Source organism: Haliotis rufescens, unplaced genomic scaffold (assembly GCF_023055435.1).
Source record: "Haliotis rufescens isolate VD_foot unplaced genomic scaffold, xgHalRufe1.0.p SCAF_13, whole genome shotgun sequence".
Classification (NCBI taxonomy): Eukaryota; Metazoa; Mollusca; class Gastropoda; order Lepetellida; family Haliotidae; genus Haliotis; species Haliotis rufescens.
This window is the reverse complement of record NW_025963813.1, coordinates 4,265,887-4,283,680: the sequence shown is the minus strand read 5'-3', so window position 1 is coordinate 4,283,680 and position 17,794 is coordinate 4,265,887. Positions and strand designations below refer to the sequence as shown.

The following is a 17,794-nucleotide window of genomic DNA, read 5'->3' as shown; positions in this document are numbered from 1 at the left end:
AAATAAATAACCATTACCCAATTAATTATTAATTGCTTCCTATTCAGATTGTTATTTACTGAGAATGTGCAGGCATGTCACAAAATGAATGTTTAAAAAATGTGTTCTCATTGGTGTATAAGTACCCCATAGATTGGACCAAAGGGAGTAAAAATATATTGATCTCCAATGTGAATGATAAAGTGTGAGTAAATACGCAATCTAGATCCCTGTTTATATCTTATTTTGAAATCATGTTGACATTACTTCCCTACGCAAAAATTGTTTGTTTCTATCATCACTACAGACGTAGTTGAAGATTTCAGCTTCACGGGCACATTATTGGTATGACCTCCTTTTGCACGTGGTTGTCTGCAGTAAATATCACTTGCTTCAAGATATTATAACTTTGTATATAGCGGTGTAAATAAAATGTCAATCAATATGATATGGTGCCTGTTGTCCTTGGTAGATATAAATCTGTTTATGCAGATGTCTTTGATTTGCATCCTTTCTGTTCGAGAAGGAAAGGAGATTTTACAAGTGCTTCAAGCGAAGCTGAATTTTAATTGAGGGTAACATGCACAGACTTGGAACCATTTCACAGTATCACAGCCTTTGGTTCGAATGGGGCTCAGTCATCTAAGGACTTAATTTGCTGTGCGCCTCTCGGGTGTGCCAGAAACCTATGATCATGTGTTTGAATCACATATTCGTGCGAGTGTGTCTGTTTTTCAGTTAGGTCCAACACCGCTTTGACCAGGTCTCCAGTTATATCACGCTGTGTCAGTTTTAGGTAGGAGAAAAGGCTAAAGTAATGCAGGTCTCAGATGTTTACCGCTTTGGTAAAACCCAAGTGCATGGGTATCGTGCTGAAAACATAATTGGGACGTATGAGGATTCAAACCCACAATCATAGGGTTCTGTTGCAACAAAGGGACACAACTCTGCTCTTTACTTGCCTAAAGGTGTCTTGAAAAAACAACAATGAACCTTGATGGCTTGGATTGTTGCTCATGGTATCAATCACTGGATTGTCCAGTCCAGACAATTATTTGTACTGGAGATAGCACAAGTACAACAAAGATCATGTGACAGTTGATAAATTTATTTTATAACATTGGTAAAAAATATCAATCAATGAAAAGATCAACGGCATATTTTCACGGAGCAAAGAAACAAGCATGAGCAACATTACATCCATATCACAGTTAATATGGATTATTTTTTGCATGATAGCTGAACTTGAATTTAAGACAGGAGATGTTATCTTGATGAAATGGTCGTGAATGTTGGGGTACTAGTGGACTGCTGACTGCAATCCATGTTGCTCACCAATGCAGTGACTGCTACCCTGCAACTACAGTTGCCAAGCAACCCATGTTGCTATGCAGCTAGCGCTTCCAACAAGTACTATTGCCAAATATTGAGCGAGGTCAACTATTGTTGCCAAGCTGACCATCCGCTGTAAAGCGGACACTTAGCCATCTGCTGTAAAGAGGACACTAAGCCAACCGCTGTAAAGCGGGCACTTAGCCATCTGCTGAGAAGCGGACACGAAGCCATTCGCTATAAAGCGGTCACTAAGCCATCCACTGTAAAGAGGTCACTAAGCCATCCGCTGTAAAGAGTGCGCTGTAAAGCGGACACTAAGCCATCCGCTGTAAAGAGGTCACTAAGCCATCCGCTGTAAAGCAGACACTAAGCCATCCGCTGTAAAGCGGTCACTGAGCCATCCACTGTAAAGAATGCGCTGTACAGCGGACACTAAACCATCCGCTGTAAAGCGGACACTAAGCCATCCGCTGTAATTTAGTGTAAAGCGGACACTACGCCATCCGCTGTAAAGCGGACACTAAGCCATCCTCTGTAAAGCAGATGTTGTTTGGGTTGATTGGTACTGTTTAAAAAGTTCAGTGTGTTTTCAGTATTAACATAACTATGGATGGTGTCACTCCAAACAAATCCAGATGAACAATATATGGATACATAAAATGTCATTTAATGTTGATGGATGGTCCATATGGTCATTGCCAAAGAGGTGGGTTTTCTGGATTTCTGGACGGCATGTAACCATGGTGACAAAGATTAGTTCGGATGGCCATAAATTGAAACCCTGTCAATGTCATTTTGTACAGGTGGACATTCCTCATAGCAGGGGACAGACCATTTAATATTTGGGAATGGGATCTGGAAATAAAATATCGCAAAAGAAAACGGAATAAAATAAGTTGTTCTCACGATTTACCAAACACAAAAGTGTCTTCAAATATGCTGATGTCCTTCACAAATGTGTTGCAACAAAACACAAACAAAAACTGATTACGGTATGTAGAAGTGAATGTGTTACGGTATGTAGATATAAAATGTTCCAGTATCACTATGGAAACTTGAGTACATGCATTGAACAGTCTGAATACAAAACACACTTATTTTAAAAAAGAAACTCAATTTCATAATCATAATACCACAAAGGATTAGATTCATATGCAACATGACAGAAAAACAACTTTTCTTTCTCCAAAAATCATAAACAGGCGCATTGATATTTTCAAATGATTAGTTTAGGGAACCTAAGGAAAAGTTTCGAAGAAAGCAATATCTTGACAATGCAAATAAATTATGTATACATAGTCAAATATTCTTTCTTTGTAAAAAAATAGTTTGAACTAAACTGCTAGGTAAATGAAAGTATACACCCATGTTTGATGGTGGCTAAAAATGAAACAAACAAGATATGGTTATTCGATGGTGATGCATGTATGTTACTGGTATCATGGTTGTATTTTGGACATAAAGTTTGCAGTATTTCAGCAAATGTTTTCAGACCTGTCATGTTTTGATGATGTTTGTAATTTTTCAGTCAAATCCAATTTTGAAGTCTATACTTTCTTTTGCTGTGCTGTGCTGTTTATTTTACTGCACATGCAATGTTAATACTTCTCAGGTTTGTATACGGGTACACAGTACGTTTCTCCATCATCTGAATACTCTGGGCTGTCATGCGATGTAGTGGTGACGTGTGTCTCTTTAAAGTCAGCTATTGAAATGTGTCAGTGTATCATACATATGTGTCATATGGGCTCTATAATGACAATGATCATGGATATTTGTAATATGCTTTCGTCCATCTGTTGATGCATGCTCAAGTAACACCATTATCACCACATCTTCCCGAGGCAAGGAAGTTAACTGACTTTAAAAGTCCAGTTTCCACCCTTGCCGAACTAGGCTGGAATTCCTGGGCTCGATCGTTGCGCCGTCAGTAGCTATTACCAATTATGTCCCTTCTAAGCCTCTCCTATGGACCAATCAGATTCCACCGCTCGTATCACTTGCGTTTGCTTCACACAAAATGGTGGCACCCAGTCAGGACGATCAGATCGATAATCAAGATATATATTGTGATCAAACGGGTCTTACATCGTGATATGCATCAAATCACGTGATCACCTTGATTAAAAACATTAAAGGATTTGGAAAATATCTGCTGACAACGAATTGGCGATGCACATACTTTGCAAATCCTGCAATCGATCAAAATCTGCACGACAGTTTACAAACTGGATTTTGATTTCGGTGCGCGAATTTGATTGGACTATGCATAGACTCGTTAGTCCAGACAAAACGTAACTCCATAATACCAGCCTAGTTCGGCAAGGGTGGAAACTGGACTTTTATAGTCAGTAAACTCCTTTGCCTCGGGAAGATGTTATTACCATGGCGTGCACTCAAGTTTCTATCACAGCTCCCTGGGGAGTATACAAGCCATGCTGCCTGTGAGGAAGTGGAAGGTTAACACTGACATTACCATCTCATCCAACTGGGTACCTATTCACCCCTGGTTGAACAGAGGCATGTTTCAAACAAAGTCACCTGCCCAAGGAGACACCTCAAGTGCTACATAGGCTTCAGTGTTGGGAAGGACTGAAGTCCTAGAAACTCTCAGAAGTCAAGCTGCCGAAACATGGTCACCCATCTAACTAATCTCCGCAACCAACGTTGCTGAACTTTGCCTGATTTGTGACCTGCTTGCTGCAGAAAGGACCACTTGCCTCCACATTCTACTCTGTGCATGCACATGTGCAAATCCTACCATTATGAAAATGGTCAATTTCAATCATGCAAGAACAGTTTCAATTCATTGGACTTCATGCCTAGTTTTAGTGTAAAGTCATGTGAAACAGTGTGCGAGATGAGTGAATACTCAATGGCTAAAAAAGGTATCTGAAACCATGTGTATCATATAAGAATAAGAATATAAGAGACTGAATAATCCAGGATGACAATCAGGGTGTTAGTCACATGTGCCAGGAGTCAAACAAAATATAAGGGTGACTACATGGCTTACGTATTAGCTGATTCCCAGGAATGACAGTACACAAACTTGGATTATTTACATTATTTGCATATATACTCAGCATCATTATTGAAGGGTCTAGGGCTGAGTCCAAATTTACTACCTGGGTACCCGACCCCCTATAACCTGACCCTACCCGGGTACCCGCTGTAGGTCTCAAGAGTTGGGAACACAATTGTCATTAAACAATGTGTCATGTGACTAACCACTGGTCCGGGTAGTACTGTGGGTACCCGGGTCCTACTCAGGACCCACCCGACCTGAGTACCCAGGCTACCTGTCCCAGTCCTAGACGGGTCACCTTGGTATGTCAAAGGTCAAACATGAACACATGCCAACAATCGTCAATAGGCCTGAGAATGTTCACAATGTTATAAACAGTTGAAGAACATGTTGTTTATGCTTTTGTCACACTGATTGGATGATTTTATGTAACTGGAAAATGACTTTTAAAATAATGCAAGATTGAAGGTAATGGAGAAACAGACATCTGAACGTAACCAATAGTTTAGCCTATAGTGAGTGAGTGAGTGAGTGAGTGAGTGAGTTGGGTTTAACGCCGCTTTTAGCAATATTCCAGCAATATCACGGCGGGGGAAACCAGAAATGGGCTTCACACATTGTACCCATGTGACGAGCGAACACTTTAACCACTTGGCTACCCGACCGCCTCCGGTTTAGCCTACAGACATGCACAACATGACAAGTAGCAATGTGACAATTATTTTAATTCTTTTATCTCTTCTTATCTGTGCGACCCCTCAATAATGACGCTGGGTATATCAGGTGACAATTTATACAGGACAACCCTTGTTTGATTTAATATTTCCCAAAATTCCAAATTTTAAGTTTTTACCTTGAACTGACTTATTTGAGTGGACTCATGTTGGTAAGTAAACTAACATGAATAAATTAACACATACTCTAAATCTAAAACAAACAATTCAAAGATCAGCTCTGACATTCTGGCCATTTCAGAGATGTTAACAAAGCCAAATATGTATTTCTGAGGGAATTTAGGAGCATGGTTAAAGTGCAAAGGTATAATAATAATAATAATAATAATAATAATAATAATAATAATAATAATAATAATAATAATTTTAATAATAATAACAACAACAACAACAACAACAACAGCCCATTTATATGGTGCTGTTCTCCATGCACCGGCATGCTCTAAGCGCTTAGACATTTATTACCCCGGTCAATGGATCAGGGTGCACGCAACAATCATTCTCAGCTCCCTGGGAGAATATAACTCAAGCTGCCTGTTAGGCATCAGAAGGTAACCACCGGGTACCCATTCACTGCTGGGTAAACAGAGGCATAATTCGAACAAAGTCACTTGTCCAAGGAGACACCACATGTGCTACATATGCTTCAGTGTGGGGCAGGACTAAAACCATGGAGGCTCTCAGGAGCCAAGCTGCAAAACATGGTCATCCATCCAAGGACTCTCCGCGACCGATGTTGCTGAACTTCACCTGATTTGTGACCTGTGCTCTGTGCATAGGACTACATGCCACCACAAATATAGATCAAACTTTATAATATCTCAAAAACAAAATGTATGCGTTGACCCTTACGACTGAATAGAGGCACATTTGAACTAAGTCACTCGTCCAGGGTGACACTGCATGTTTTTGATATTTGTGTTTCTGGTGTATGTACATATGCCTGCTTCCACCATCTGGGTCCACTTGCACAAAGCAATCTTAGCGCTAAGACTATTGTAAGCCTATGTTAAAGTATGGGAGTTACGCTCATCTTAGCGCTAAGATTGCTTTGTGCAAGTGAGCCCTGGTCATTTATCAATGGATGAGTGGTCTTTTTGGAGTGCATAGGGTGATTGTACTGTACACTAAGGGAAGTGATGTCAATAAGGGGATACGATCTCAGCACCTGATGCTTTAAACCGCTCTCCATTCCACCCCTTATTCCGATTTTGATACATACAACAGACAGATCAGATACAAAATCATTAAATGTTTTCCAGAGTTTTGTGTAATTTTAAATACGTTTAAGAACAGTGTCTGTTTCTCTTGGTGATTAGATGTTTTTCATCTGTAAACAGTTTGTATAATGGAAAAAAAGTTTTATTTTTAAGCACCATACACTCGGATCTCTTATCTGTTGTTTATGTAGAGTAACACTATTTGTTGTAGCAGGACATGAGGTACATGGGGTTTTATGCATTCCTCGTTAGGTTTTAATACGAGCCGAAGATGAGTGGTATAAAAACCTAAAGAGGGATGCATAATTCCCTATGTACCCGATGCGATCCTACTACAATGAATTTATCTTACCAACATGTTTTAATATGCCATTGTAAAACTAAACTAACTAAAACAAATTCAAAATGATATCGGAGTATACTATGTCTGAGTGGGGTATTCATGTTAAACTGAGGCACGGTATCTCAGTGAGCTAGCACTATAAATCGGCATCAGTCCGGACTAGTACAAGCAGCCACACAAACACACACACGTACATGCACATCGCAATATAAGTGCAATAATCTTGGACGCGACATTAAACCCCATTTCACCTCACTTCACCATAACCAGCACATTATATAACATAAATCATGTCTGCTGGCCATGTTATATAAACTTTAACCTTAATATTTTTCTATTTTGGAATGAAAACTTACAGTCTTCAGTTATGAAGGGAACTGTTTCACTACACAGTATACCTAACATGCTGACAGTCTTTTCTGATTGAATAGAATCATAAGATGATGGACACAACAATCCTAGATTCCATGGCGGTTTTAGATTTGAATAAATCCAGAATACATAAAGTTTTTAAACAAAATGTTGAAGGCAAATAAGCTGTTGACTGATCTGGTTCAGGATAAGACAAGATTTTTCACCAACATGGACACATTTTTTTATAGTAGGTGCTGATCAGGAACAGACAGGAATGGTCACTTTTATCGGTCACAAATGTGTTATAGCATCCTGATTGTTGATTGTGGTCACGCTGGACTGTAGTTCAGTAATCACATGCAATACACGTAGCAGTTTTCTGCATATGCAGGTGATCATGAACAACAAAATGATGTGAGGTTTGTTGTTTGGTACTGAGGGTGGCAGCCATGAATATCTGAAAAATACTACTTTGGCCAAACTTGATTTACAGATCCACTGACCCAAACGACCACAAATAAAATATATACAATTCTGATTTAATTCATTAATTAATTTCTTCCTGCCAAGTCTTTGCACTAATACAGAAATGGAAAAAAATATCAGGTCAATATAGAAAGGGTAGAAAAAAACTGATATAAAACATATTTTTGGGTTCGTTTTTTGGCACCTCAAAACAAATGTGTTATGAGATCACTAAACTAATGCTAATACACATACTACAACATTCCCCATGATCAGAAAACTGACAATTATCAAAGACAAGATTATCTAAACCATAGATAATGGGTTAAATTTGATAGAGAAATAAGCAAGCCTATATTCACTGCTCAATATGGAAACTTTTTAAATAAAATGCTACTCAAATAACATTAGGGACCATAGGGACATATAAATTACCACACTTTATATCTGAGATAAATACACTTTTAGTCTCATGTAGATATCACATGGGGGAGTTGTGTGGTATGCGTCTCCTGCTAGACTTGGTTGGTGGTGTGTTAGTGTGCCAACAATGGCATGAATCACTTGATTGTCTGGTCCAGATTTCATTATTAACAGGTAGTAATGATACACTTGTAATATTGCTGACTCGCTTAAAACAAAAAAAAATGAACAAACAAATGTTAGGCAAGTGTAAATTCACAAAATAGGTGAACTGAAACACTCAAGTCAGATATCATCCATAATTGGGAGTCACATGACCACTGCATGCCAATCTCTCATATGAATGTTTAATGATACCAACCTTGCTGTGACCTTGAGAGTTCATGACCTTGACCTTAAATGACGACCTCAGACATAACAACGAACAAGTCTCAGAACTGTATAAGTTTTCATGGAGCAGCAGTTATTTGTATCATTCAACCTTTCTTAGAAAACTTAATGATAATACATTCAAATACTACACCTCAGAAACTTACAAAACAATTATCTAATTATTTACAAGCCACCATCATATGGTCATACTAATGCTGCTGAGGTAAGTTCAACAACAAAGACATACAAAATCCATCGGTATCACATATAGGTGGGCCTCCGTCGAACTTGTCTCCGTGTATTTGTTCTTCTGTTCTTTTGTTGAAACTTGGCAAATCGAAGTCGGTAATTGCTGGTCCCAACTCTGAAGTCAACATAGCCATTTTGATCTCTAGCAAATGCTTGCTCAATGAAGTCACTGTCAATGTCTGATCTTTGACCTTCTGACCCCTAAAAAATCAAACATAAAAAAATGAGTTATTTTTAGTTACTTGGCGTATACATGTTATTATTAAATACATGTTTCAGCAAAAATGATTATTTGATAGTATTGTCATTGTTATGTAGAAAGGACATGAAGGAATGTTTTAATGCCAAGAAAAAGGTTACTTCCCATGAACCATTGACCAACATTGTTTTTATCATTGAAATTAGAAAATGAGAAAAAAGAAGTTTTAATTCCACATTTGTAGTTTTAGGGTCAGCAGATCTGTATTCCAAGTACCTGTAATAAATGAAACAGGCGTGTGGAATCTTGCTCTGAAATCAGGCATCTTCAGACCTATCTTTCATGTGCGACCGTATGCCATGAATTCAGCAACCTCTGGATAATCAGAGGACTGTAGTAAACCCTGATTGAGTTTGCCACAATGCTGCCGAACAGTAATTTCAATATCATGGCGTGTCAGATTGATGTGGGAGGAAAGCCCAAAGTGATGGAGGCCTAAGACATTTACCACTTTGGTGAAACCCACAAGCATAGGTTTGGGGATGATAAACATCGACACATGATCAGGGGGAACCAGGATTTCAATTCATGACCACAGGTTTTGGGCATTTTTATCGGACGCAACTCCATGAAATTTGGGGTTCGAACCTACAACCAGCCATGAATTAGCGATTCAGCTCTGCACAGGGCCTTGTGACAGTACAATAGTTGAATCAGCATTGGTTCTAAATTCTTAGTATGATGTAAATATATTATTGTATTCAATCCAAGTTTGATCATGTCTCCCAGCATCTGATGGAGACCAACTGCAATGGCTGCCTGTTGCTGCACAAGTCAGATATAATATCCTTGTCAATGACAGCAAGTGTGACAAGAACCTTGCAACCTTGTGGAGATTTATTCTCCTCCACAAACTCTCCGATCTCAACAACTACATCTCTTCACAGAGAGGCGACTAACGCGAGCGGGTGGTCAGACGTGCTGACTGGGTTGATGCATGTCATCGTATTCCAATTTCATAGATCGATACCCATGAGGTCAGTCACTGGACTGTCTGGTCCAGACATGAATATTTGCAGACTGCCGCCATGTAGCTATTATAATGTGGAGCTGCAGCAATAAACAACAAACAAACAAGACATCTCTTCCCAGTTCCCTGTGTTAGATCTTGTACTTTCGGCAATAAAACATTCTCCTACCCTGCAGCGTCTCTGAGGAATAATCTGCCAGAAAATCTGAAATCTGCTTCCACTATCTTCTCTTTCAAATCTCAGCTTAAGACATTTCTGTTTCAGCAGTCTCACAGTTGCCAAAGCGCACAGAGTATATTCATTTTGTGAATTGCAGCGCTATATATATGTATTTATTATTCCTGATAATCTAGCAACTAGACAAATACACCAAGAACAGGCTTCTCACAGAGGGAATCAAACCCAGGTTTGATGCATGATGAACCAACACTTTCTCCACAAGGCTATCCCACCAACCATGAGATCAAGGTCAGACTGACATATTTTCTTGTTTTTCTGTTCCTTCTAAGTCTCAGGTCTCAGAAGCAGGATACAAAAACAATTATAATGAAGACAAAGTAAAATAGCATTGAAAATATAAACTTTATTCATAAAACAGTAGAAGTTGACCTCCAAAGGTCAACTGTGACTTCATTGATACTGCAGCTTCTAAAGTGTCACTAAAAGATAAAATGAAATAAACAAATCTTGTCCAAAAGGAAATGCTTAAAAGTGTATTTCTTTGGGTAAAAATTTATACTTATCCTGACTCATGCTAAGTGCTTATCTCATCTCATTCTGAAAAGGTAGTGAAAACTCCTGTGCTATGTTCCCAAGAACAGAGGAAAACAATCACAAGAACAAACCCCTCAGTCGCACAGCAGCACCGGAAGCAGGCGACAAAGCCAGTATACTCTTCACCCTCTCATTTCGCTTCCCCGTACGCCTGAACACGTCTACTGGAAGTGAGGACGGCTTGATAGGCGCTATACGCATATGAGTCAGGATAAGCATAAATGATATTTTTACCCTAAAAAATACACATTTTACCTTATCCTGACTCATTCCCACTGCTTGGTGGTGGGATCCACCGTATGCGTAATTCAGATTGTGATCTGTTCAATTAACCGCAGGGGAAGGTCTTCTTAATCTTCTTGGACATCATTCTGTCGTGCAAGAGTGCATAGAATTATATTCCAGAATACTTTGAACGATTCTCGTGTTAAGAAAAGGTCTTGATACAATCATAATCCCTCATGTTCTGAATAACCTAGTAAAACAGGAGAGCAAGGACTCTCAGTCGGTGGGTATGAATCAGTAACCTGACTTCTACGAGTCTGCATGATTTTGGGAGAGTGTGATTGTTGTTATCTTCAGTTAGGGTCTGTCCATTGTTGAGCATTCATTTCTTGAAGTTCTTAAATGAATCTTCTTTGATTCCCAAACATTTGTACAGTTCGCAGGAGTTGGTCTAATCGCCGAGAAGGTTTGTGTCAAAACCTTTTGTGGAAGGATCACTTAATTGCAATTTCATGGCTCATTCGTAGTTCATTCATAATTATTTCTTATGTTCCGAAACAGCTTCGTAGTCGATTCTTTTGCACTCTTGGCTATTCTCAGCAATTTGTGGCTCCCAAAATTTCTTGTCCTCAACCCGAAAACATCCCGAAACAGCCATGAATGTCCAGAGTCAACTAAGAGTTAAGTAAGAACAACATTCGGCATATTCGTAACTTAGTTGTAGGTGATTCTTACAATTCGTGCATGATCTGTACAGGTATCTTGTAATTTGTACATGTTTCTTAACCCATTCCTGGCATTCTTCATATTTTTCAACCTGATGAGCCACGAAAGTTTGCATTATTGGCCGAATCATCACAAATTTGAAAATATCCGTTTCCAGGTGATTCAGGATATTCGTGGTCGTAGTGAAAAGGGGGCATAAGGGTACGAATTAGTGAATCATGGCAATATCTTCTGTGCCGAAGTCTGAAAGATAATGGTTGGCAAAGACTGCGTCCGATTTCCAGAAACATTCCTTCCCTTAACATCGGAATGAAGAAGTTGCCATGGAACGCTTACGTGGAATTGATAGTTCTGACCTTGTGCGGATTGGAAGCCGAGGGAGGGTCTAGACTTGCGTCTCTGTAGGCTCAAGGTATGACTGCTCGCAACCAGAAGAAGATGGTTCTTTTATAAACTGCTACCCTCAGTTTCTTGAGGGTGTTTCTTGTTTTCAGGATGAAAAGTCGTCTTAACTTCGGACGTGTCAAATTCGTCTCGTTTGTAAAAACATACGTAAAGGTTCTAACTAGACTCTCTGATAAATGCTCTGGATCTTTGGAACGGAAGATAGATGATAAAGGCGGGTTGTGAAACTGTTTGTCTGGCTGACCTGGCAGTTGATTCTTGGCTATGAAATCCCAACAGAGACCAAGATGGGCTGATGTGTTGTCACTATTGTCGAATCTTGTGCAACTGAAATCTATTGCTCTGACGTGACAGAGGAATTCTGCAACTTGAGGTAAAGTGGCCTCAGCTGCTAAGAATCCTTTACTTCATGGGAATTGGTCGAAGCTCTTCCATTAATCATCATATAGATGCAGCAGCTCTTTTTCAGATGAGTGAGGATGAAGTTGTCTTGAGTGAGGATGAATGTGTCTTGAGTGAGGATGAATGTGTCTTGAGTGATGGCGAAGGTGTCTTGAGTGAGGATGAAGGTGTCTTAAGTGAGGATGAAGGTGTTTGAGTGAGGATGAAGGTGTCTTGAGTGAGAATGAAGGTGTTTGAGTGATGGTGAAGGTGGCTTGAGTGAGGATGAAGGTGTTTGAGTGAGGATGAAAGTGTCTTGAGTGAGGATGAAGGTGTTTTGGCTGACGATGAAGGTGTCTTGAGTGAGGATGAAGGATGAAGTAAGCTTTAGAACTGGGTTCCCTCCAAGGGCTATGAGGTCTGGAAACCAGGTTCTTGGCAGCCAGTATGGTGCGACCAAAAGCAGTAGAAGACACATTGTGTGTCTGACCAATAGAACTGATGGTAACAGCGCTGGCGAGGGGAACGTTTAAGCGTGAAGTCTTTCCCATGATTGTGCCAAACTCCAATCGATTTATATGGAGGAGCTTCTCTACTGCTGACCATGGCAGTGAAGCAACGTCTGAGTCAAGGATGCCTCTACAAACAAGTGAAGCTTGAAAACCGGCTTGTTCAAAAAGGTTCCTCCGCAGACGTACCACTTGATTGTCCACCAGTGAAAGTATTGCAAGAGACAAGGTGGTCGTCGAAGTCTGAGATCTTGACGGTCCAGGAAAGGATTAGGAACCTCAGGATAGGATGAAGATGTTACCTGCCCCTCGTCGTGAGCGCTTGGGCTGATGTGAGAAGGCCAAGCAGAACTTGCTATTGATTAACTGTTTGTGCATAGCTGCTGGAAAACAGTTCTGGATTTTTATCCAACAATCTTCTGGGACTTGAATTAAATTTTGTTGTGTTAGGAATCAGATCCAAAGAAACTTGAGATCCTGAGTTGTTTGAAGATCAGAATTCTGATAATTCAATAATAGAATAAGACACAGTCAATTCAAGGAAAGCTTGTCTAATTCTTGTGTCCAGTTCGAGTCCAATAGTAAGGTGTAGTCTTTGTCATGCCGTGTAAGTGAAACTTGTTGGGGTTGATATGAGGGGTTGGTAAAAGCTGGAGTCCTTGTATCCTTGGTGAAGTATACGTTAATATTCTTAATCACTTGCAAAGTAGCTTTAATTGGCGGTAGAGTCAGAGACTCTAGGTTGTTGCCAGAGATGTCACTTGTATCAGTAGAAGGTAGATCCTTGGAGGGAGCGGAGATGTAAAGACCATCAGCAAAGGAAGGCTCAAACATATCTACTCCCTGTAAAAGGAAGGAGGCATGAGGGTAGCGGAACGGGGAGAAGTGTGAGACAGAGACGGGAGGCTGGACGAAGGCCTGCATCTGCGCTAACATCTGAGGCTGCGTAAAGGCCTGCATCTGCACGAACATCTGAGGCTGCGTAAAGGCCTGGTCCTGCACCAACATCTGAGGCTGCGTAAAGGCCTGGTCCTGCATGAACATCTGAGGCTGCATAAAGGCCTGGTCCTACACCAACATCTGAGGCTGCATAAAGGCCTGGTCCTGCATGAACATCTGAGGCTGCATAAAGGCCTGGTCCTGCACCAACATCTGAGGCTGCGTAAAGGCCTGGTCCTACACCAACATCTGAGGCTGCGTAAAGGCCTGGTCCTGCATCAACATCTGAGACTGCGTAAAGGCCTGGTCCTGCACCAACATCTGAGGCTGCATAAAAAGGCCTGGTCCTACACCAACATCTGAGGCTGCGTAAAGGCCTGGTCCTACACCAACATCTGAGGCTGCGTAAAGGCCTGGTCCTGCATCAACATCTGAGACTGCATAAAGGCCTGGTCCTGCACCAACATCTGAGGCTGCGTAAAGGCCTGGTCCTACACCAACATCTGAGGCTGCGTAAAGGCCTGGTCCTGCATCAACATCTGAGGCTGCGTAAAGGCCTGGTCCTGCATCAACATCTGAGACTGCGTAAAGGCCTGGTCCTGCATCAACATCTGAGGCTGCATAAAAAGGCCTGGTCCTACACCAACATCTGAGGCTGCGTAAAGGCCTGGTCCTACACCAACATCTGAGGCTGCGTAAAGGCCTGGTCCTGCATCAACATCTGAGACTGCATAAAGGCCTGGTCCTGCACCAACATCTGAGGCTGCGTAAAGGCCTGGTCCTACACCAACATCTGAGGCTGCGTAAAGGCCTGGTCCTGCATCAACATCTGAGACTGCGTAAAGGCCTGGTCCTGCACCAACATCTGAGGCTGCGTAAAGGCCTGGTCCTGCACCAACATCTGAGGCTGCGTAAAGGCCTGGTCCTGCACCAACATCTGAGGCTGCGTAAAGGCCTGGTCCTGCATCAACATCTGAGACTGCGTAAAGGCCTGGTCCTGCACCAACATCTGAGGCTGCGTAAAGGCCTGGTCCTACACCAACATCTGAGGCTGCGTAAAGGCCTGGTCCTGCATCAACATCTGAGGCTGCGTAAAGGCCTGGTCCTACACCAACATCTGAGGCTGCGTAAAGGCCTGGTCCTACACCAACATCTGAGGCTGCGTAAAGGCCTGGTCCTACACCAACATCTGAGGCTGCGTAAAGGCCTGGTCCTACACCAACATCTGAGGCTGCATAAAAAGGCCTTGTCCTACACCAACATCTGAGGCTGCGTAAAGGCCTGGTCCTACACCAACATCTGAGGCTGCGTAAAGGCCTGGTCCTGCATCAACATCTGAGACTGCATAAAGGCCTGGTCCTGCACCAACATCTGAGGCTGCGTAAAGGCCTGGTCCTACACCAACATCTGAGGCTGCGTAAAGGCCTGGTCCTGCATCAACATCTGAGACTGCGTAAAGGCCTGGTCCTGCACCAACATCTGAGGCTGCGTAAAGGCCTGGTCCTGCACCAACATCTGAGACTGCGTAAAGGCCTGGTCCTGCACCAACATCTGAGGCTGCATAAAAAGGCCTGGTCCTACACCAACATCTGAGGCTGCGTAAAGGCCTGGTCCTGCACCAACATCTGAGGCTGCGTAAAGGCCTGGTCCTGCATCAACATCTGAGACTGCATAAAGGCCTGGTCCTGCACCAACATCTGAGGCTGCGTAAAGGCCTGGTCCTACACCAACATCTGAGGCTGCGTAAAGGCCTGGTCCTGCATCAACATCTGAGACTGCGTAAAGGCCTGGTCCTGCACCAACATCTGAGGCTGCGTAAAGGCCTGGTCCTGCACCAACATCTGAGGCTGCGTAAAGGCCTGGTCCTGCACCAACATCTGAGGCTGCGTAAAGGCCTGGTCCTGCATCAACATCTGAGACTGCGTAAAGGCCTGGTCCTGCACCAACATCTGAGGCTGCGTAAAGGCCTGGTCCTACACCAACATCTGAGGCTGCGTAAAGGCCTGGTCCTGCATCAACATCTGAGGCTGCGTAAAGGCCTGGTCCTACACCAACATCTGAGGCTGCGTAAAGGCCTGGTCCTACACCAACATCTGAGGCTGCGTAAAGGCCTGGTCCTACACCAACATCTGAGGCTGCGTAAAGGCCTGGTCCTGCATGAAGGTCTGCCACCATGGACGTCTATGTAGAACCCGCTTAGGAACAGGGCAACAGACTTCTCTGACATCTGTGAGGAAGGGTTCTCAGCAGCCGTCTCAGATACGACCACTAAGGATCTGTCGTCATCTGAAGAAGAAATTGTTACCTACTTTTCTTATTTTTAGGTGTGATAATACCAGCCGCTTCAGCTGAAGAATATGACCTGGAGAATCACTTCTTCTCTGGCCCAACTTCTTCCTCTGTACTACATATTGCAGCTAGAGATGCAGAAACTACAATGAGTCTCTCTAGGGCATAGTTGAGGGACACATGTATGATGTTGGTGTGGATCACAATTTGAAACACACAAGCTTTGATACCACAGAATCTCATCATACAAGAAAGGGCATCTTTTAACCCAAATTAGTAATAAAGTTACAGTATGATGAAGAATAGTTTGAAGAAGGTAATCAAAGCAACTTATTTCAATAGAACTATTAATTTTGACAGCTTGGGTTATGAGAGCACAAAAATTTACCCCAACCACCCAGTTGGCGCGAAAAGGAGAAAGTGACGAGAACATCGGCATGATTACGTGCTTCCAGTAGGCTGCGTGGCTGAGGGGTGCTTTCGGGTGAGATGTTTTTCCCTGTTCTTAAGAACACGGGTGTTTCCACTACCTTTTTGGAGTGAGATGAGATAAGCTATTAGTATGAGTCAGAAAAAAGTAAAATTAATTCTTTAACAAAAATTAAACCAAAAAAAGAGAAATCATTTAAAGCATGTAAAAATACTTATTGAAAAAACATGCAAATTTCTACCAAATTCAGCCTGGTTTGGGTACAACTGTCTACAAAGGAAGGGCATTAATTACCTGACTATCTAAATTTTGTTCACTCTGTGTATTTTTGTGCTGAAGTGTATATCAAAGGCTGATTATGAAATTGGTATAATTACCACATTCCCATATTGCCTCCACTGTTGTAATCGGTCATCATACCAGTACCATATCCATCGAGTCACCTGACCCACGAAACTCTTTGCAATGTGCTGAGGCAATGCTACATGGGATGCTGTACCAAGGCGCCGCACGGTGTATCGTCTCCCTTTATCGCTAGCTTGCATATTGTTGAAGTCCACCATCATCGCATCATCCTCATCATCATCATCTCCCTCCTCACTATCGGACTCGCTGTTGAGTAAAAGAGTTTTATTGGGGTTTTATGACAGTTCGGCATCATCACAACGATATAACCTGTAAGTATGGTAAGTAAAAGTCTGAACCATATAAACTAGTGTCAGTGTTTGTAGTTGTTATTGTTTGTTGAAGCCATATTCTAGCCGCATCACTGCAACCTGTAAATAATCCTATCAGGACCAGACAAACCAGTGGCCTGAAATGAATGAATGTATGGTGTTTCATGCCAGCCAGCAATATAACAGTCTTAATGTCAATCTATAATGCTGTGCCTGTAAAGTAATAAGTATGTTTGTCATATTAGGATGCAGTCTGCAATATTACAGCTATATCAGGTGGACAGACGGGTGGCCTGATGCCCCAACTCAAGTTAGCCTCCAGCTGTTACATTAGTGGAGTTCTTGAGGCCAATTCAAACTGAGTTCCACACGCTGTTGTTGTTGACCACTAGTGCATGTTGCCCTTCTAACCTTAATTGTCAGTGCTAAGCGCCATTGCTTTGTTAAATTCCATGGAGTGAGTTGCATTTAACGTAGCTTTTAACAGTATTTTAGTTATTTCATGGCCGTCAGTTTATTTTGGGAGAAAAGTGATGTAGGTCTCTGATGTTTACTCCTTCAATGAAACCAATAAGCTGGGTTTGGTGCTGACAAACTAAGAAACATAATAAGGGCGAACCAGGATTCAAACCCTCGATCACTGGTTTTCCAAACAATTTCGGCAGTTGGATCACATAGATTGTTTTTTTTTAACATTCAACATTGAT

At 41.8% G+C, this 17,794-nt stretch overlaps 1 protein-coding gene across 3 annotated transcripts in view; it reads right to left on the bottom strand.

Annotated features, from left to right (window-relative positions):
- Positions 1–5,716: 5,716 nt before the first annotated feature.
- Positions 5,717–17,794, bottom strand: part of LOC124152332 (protein mono-ADP-ribosyltransferase PARP12-like) — a 38,440-nt gene continuing 26,362 nt past the window's right edge. For 2 of the 3 annotated variants that reach the window (XM_046525228.2, XM_046525229.2), the window contains 2 exons: positions 16,788–17,022; positions 5,717–8,703 (listed from right to left, as the gene is read on the bottom strand). In XM_046525228.2, the coding sequence (XP_046381184.2) occupies positions 8,515–8,703; positions 16,788–17,022 (424 nt within the window). In that variant the 3' untranslated portion in view covers positions 5,717–8,514. Of the gene's footprint in view, positions 8,704–16,787; positions 17,023–17,794 lie in introns of those variants that run through there. The other variant, XM_046525230.2, reaches the window with a different exon arrangement.